The sequence below is a fragment of the Octodon degus genome, unplaced genomic scaffold, assembly GCF_000260255.1.
Source record: "Octodon degus isolate 3935 unplaced genomic scaffold, OctDeg1.0 scaffold00029, whole genome shotgun sequence".
NCBI classification, from domain to species: Eukaryota; Metazoa; Chordata; class Mammalia; order Rodentia; family Octodontidae; genus Octodon; species Octodon degus.
In genome coordinates, this window is record NW_004524605.1 from 6,124,297 (window position 1) to 6,129,055 (window position 4,759).

The 4,759-nt window shown below is 39.7% G+C and overlaps 1 protein-coding gene across 2 annotated transcripts in view; it reads right to left on the minus strand.

Annotated features, from left to right (window-relative positions):
- Cdkl3 (cyclin dependent kinase like 3) overlaps positions 1–4,759 on the minus strand; it is a 76,073-nt gene that overhangs the window by 4,558 nt on the left and 66,756 nt on the right. The window contains exons 7-9 of one of the 2 annotated variants that reach the window (XM_023713081.1): positions 2,486–2,574; positions 900–1,029; positions 216–544 (exon numbers count right to left, since the gene is read on the minus strand). In XM_023713081.1, coding sequence (XP_023568849.1) covers positions 216–544; positions 900–1,029; positions 2,486–2,574 — 548 coding nt within the window. Of the gene's footprint in view, positions 1–184; positions 545–899; positions 1,030–2,485; positions 2,575–4,759 lie in introns of those variants that run through there. The other variant, XM_023713082.1, reaches the window with a different exon arrangement.

The window sequence follows — 4,759 nt, forward strand, 5'->3', positions numbered from 1 at the left end:
GGGCGGGGCTGGCTGGATTGTGGTGCTGGGGGATTGAACCGTGGTCCCTGTGCTTTGCGAAGCTTGCTCTAAGTAGGTGCTTTAGACCACTGAGCCATCTCACCAGGCCCCATATTTTTTTCAAGTTCAGTTTATGTACAGATGCTATAACCATTATTCTTGGCACAAAGTGATACAGGGGCACTGTATTTGGTCTCTTCTCTGGTATAGCTCACCTTGGATTGGGGTGGAAGAGATTTGAATTGGGATTTGCAACCATCATATTGGTGTTAGTAAGATTAATGGGTGGCATCATCCTGTAACCTTCAGCTTGGGGCACATCCTTCCCATCATTGGAGTTAGTGATGGGACTGGCAGGATTCGGCAGGTCAGAGGCTGTAGGTTTTGCATTTTGGGACAAAGCACGAACATTTTCAGTTGCATCCTGATGACAGTGTCTACCTTCACACTCTGTCTTTTTCAGTTCTGAGGTATCTCCTTTTCCTCCTCTGACTTTAATAACTGTTACTTTGATCTCCTTGGGCTTTTTCTCTTTTTCTGTTTCCTAAAATAGATACACCCAAAATCTGAGTCATGACAATAGTTTTTTTTTTTTTTTTTAAATTTAGTACAGGGTCTACAGGGTCTCACTACACAGATCAGACTTGTAGTGATCCTCCTGTTTTTCAGCCTCCAAAGTGCTGGGATTAAAGGTGCGTGCCACCATGCCGTCTCAATCTCAGCATGCAGGAGATTGAACCCTAAACAGGCGCTTTAATCTGCTGAGCTATCTGACTGGCCCCGACAATCGTTATTTGTTTATTTATTACAATAGTTATTTTTGTACTAACTATAATACAGTTATACCGGCTGAAATAAAAAGCCAAAGTTCTTACCTTTCCCAAATCTGAAGTACTTACCAGTGCATTGGTAAACATTGTTTTTCTTTCATCTTTCATTAGTTCATTTTCTTTGGAATTGTCTTTGGACTTTATGAATGAATTGACTTTTGCTTCTTGCAGTAGTTTAGCTCTTAATTCTGGTAAGAACCTAACAAAACAAGTAATATCAACCATGTAGATATAGATAGATATAGATGAATTTTCATGGTACTATGCATTCAACCCATAGCTTTACATGTTAGGCAAGCACTCTACTGGTAAACTAATTATCCAGCCCAATAATCTTTCATTTGTGTAGGGTTTTTTTGTTTTTTTTTGTTTTTTTTGTTTTTTTTTTTTTGGTGGTATTGGGGATTAAACTCAGGACCTTGTGCTTGCCAGGCAAACACTTATTCTACTGAGCTATCTCCCCAGCCCTTTTTGGTCTTTTCAAGACAAAGTTTTGCTAAGCAGTTCAGGATGGCCTTAAACTTGTAGCGATCCTCCTATCTCAGCTTCCCAAGTGCTGAGATTATAGGCATGTGCCATCATGCCTGGTTTATTTGTGTAGATGTTCTTTTTTTTTCTTTTGCTCTGAATGCCTTCGGGGCAGGTTTGGCTGGCTTGAGTTGTGGGAATCGAACCACAGCAACCTGAGCCTGACTGCTTTGTTGAAGCAGCCACTTAAAGAACTGAGCTAAGGGGCAGGCCCCCCAGATGTTCTTAAAGAACCTTCTCATCAGGGCCAGGGAGATGGCTCAGTGGAATAAGTGTTTCCCTGGCAAGCACAAGGGTCTGAGTTTGATCCCTGATTCTGTCAAGAAAAAAAAAAAAAAAAGAACCATCTCATCAAAAAAATTATGTTTCAGCTATACCATAAATAATGCTGTATAATTATAATGCATGCCAAGAAATAACAATATTTATTTACCTAATCAAAATTGTTTCCCGAGGCTGAGGCAGGAGGATCACCAAGAGTTTTGAGGTCAGCTTCAGATACATAATGAAACCCTGTCCCATAAAACAAAACAAGGGGCTGGGGAGATGGCTCAGTGGAATAAGCGCTTCTCTGTCAAGCACAAGGGCCTGAGTTCAATCCCTGGTTCCGCCAAAAAAAAAAAAAAGGCTGAGAGATAGTTCAGCACCTGCCTGGCACATGTAAGGTCCTGAGTTTAATCCCTGGTACCAAAAAATAAATAAATAAATAAAAATAATTGTGTGTCCTGTATAGTTTTTCTTGCAAACTGTTTACAACACTACCCAAGACATTGTGACTAACTATAAAGAATATTAGCTGCATCTTTTTGTTAGAATTTTGATCCATGATAGCTGTGTGGCTATACCTAGTTAACATGTCATACAATAGCTCTAAGATTTTGTTAAATTTAATATTTGTGTAACATAACACTAACCTATGTAGCAATACTCCTTGTAATAAAATTTCCTAGTATAGAACTTTGAAAAGGGCAGCCATGGTAGTAGACAACTAACCTCGCATTTGGGAGGCTAAGGAAGGAGGATTGCTTGGAGTTCAAGGCCAGCCTAGGTTACATGGCAAGACCCTATCTCAAACAAACAAACACAAACAAAAAAAATTTTAAGGCCACATCCACTAAAATACTTACTTTTCAATAAATCCATCTCTAGTAAAATATTCATAATGCAAAAGATCAGTACATGATAGCCTCTCGCCAGGATCAATTTGTAAACAAGCCTAGAAAAGAAAAACAATTTTAATACAGTAATGAGTTTTTAACAGGGTAAAACTTCATTTGACAAATAAAGGAATACTTACAGCTAAAAGAGTTCTTTTAAAGATATTGAGATTTCAGGAAATCTTTTTTTTTTTTTTTTTTTCTTGGCGGAACCAGGGATTGAACTCAGATCCTTGCGTTTGCCAGTCAAGTGTTTATCCTACTGAGCCATTTCCCCAGCCCCAAGAGATTTCAGGAAATCTTAACCATTTATTTTCCTAATAGCTTTGTACTTGTAAGGCATTGTTATGGGTTAAATATCCTGTGATTCTAGCCAAAACAAAAGTCACTCCATTTCTGCTGTACTTAACATAAAGTACTTAGCTCATTTTGGACTTCTGTTGGTTCTGGAGAGTATAAAGGTTATGGGTAATAGGTTGCACTTTACAGTGTGGAAGCACAGTGATTTGCCAAAGTGGAATCTTAACTCACCCTCTGTTCTTTCTATGACATAGCACAATCTTGCAAACATTCAGGCTCTCAAATCCTTTAGAGATCCACCATTAGAAAAGATCTTTTCTAGAGGAGGATGGTGGCAAACACCTGTAAATCCCAGCACTTGGGAAGCTCAGGCAGGAGGATTTCTTCAAGCTTTAGGTCAGCCTGGGCTACTTAGTGAGTTCAAAGCCAGCCTGAACTATATAGTGAGACTGTCTAAAAAAATCCCTAATTTTTTTTAAAAAAGAAAGGAGGGGGCCCAGCCCAATAGCTCAGTAGACTAAGCGCCTGCTTAGGCAAGTGTGGGGGCCAGGGTTTAATCTCTGGCCCCACATGCCATGCCAGCTCTACGCCTGGGGCACACTGAGCTGGAGACTAAGTCCAGGTGTGGTGGCACACACCTGTAATCTTAGCGCTGGGGAGCTGAGAACAGGAGGATCACTATGAGTTGGAACTGCATAGTAAGATCCTGTACCAAATACATAAAAAAAAAATATGAAAGTGCTAAATACTCTACATTTTTTTGATACTGGGAATCAAACTCAGGACTTTGTGCTTGCCAGACAGGCACTTATGCCACTGAGCTATCTCCCCAGAAAGTATTCTAATTGATAAGTAGGTTAAGGATGCTTTTACAGAGAAATATAACTGGCTGATAAATATTAGCAAAATGTCCAATGTATTTATCTAATCAGGAATTTTCTAAATGCAATTTTTTTAAAAAAATGTATTTAATACAGGATCTCACTATGCAGCTCAGACTCATAATGATCCTCCTGTTTTCAGCTTTTCCAGTGCTTGGATTACAGGCATGCACCACCACACTTGGACTCAGTGGCCAGCCCAACATGCCCGGAGCAGGGCTGGTGGGGGAACCGGCAGAGGCCTGCAGGGGCCAGTGCAGCATGTGGTACCAGGGATTGAACCCGGTCCCTTCGCTTGCCTAAGCAGATGGTTAGTCCACTGAGCTATCTTGCCGGCTTTCTAAATGCATTTTTTTAAAAAAGATACTATCTTTTGCTTACTAAATTAGTAATACTTTTTAAAATTATACTATTCCATGCTAAATTGAAATTGGAAATATAAAACATTCTCATTGCTATTTGTTTCTCAATAAAATTATGAAAAAAAAAGAAATAGTGGAAATATAAAACAGTGAGGACTTTCTGGGGGAAGATGTAGCAAAAATTCTAGAAATTACAAGCTCGTTTATTCACTGATCTCACTTCTAGCAATTTATCCTAAGGAAGCAATAAAACCGTGGTCTTATACTTGCTCACGTTAACGTTTTTATCAACAGCGGAAACTGAAAACAACTTACATCAAGGTGAAAACAGCAAGGTCAGTTAAACTAACTGTGTAGTCATACAATGAGGCATTACACAGCCACTGCAAATTCTGTGGCAAGCCAGACATGACATGATAGTACATGGCTGTAATTCGAGCTACACAGGAGACTGTCACAAGGGGATCTCAAGACAGAGGCCAGGTTGGCCATTTAGCAAGCCTTGTTTCAAAATGAGAAAATAGAGGGTCAGCCAAATAGCTGAGATGGCCATTGAGACTGGGTGTGGTGGTGCACACCTGTAATCCCAGCTCTTGGGAGGCTGTAAACAGGTGGATCACTATGAGTCTCATCTAGTAGTGAGACCCTGAACACCCTGTAAACTCTTCCCTAAAATACAAAATAAATAAATAAATAAATAA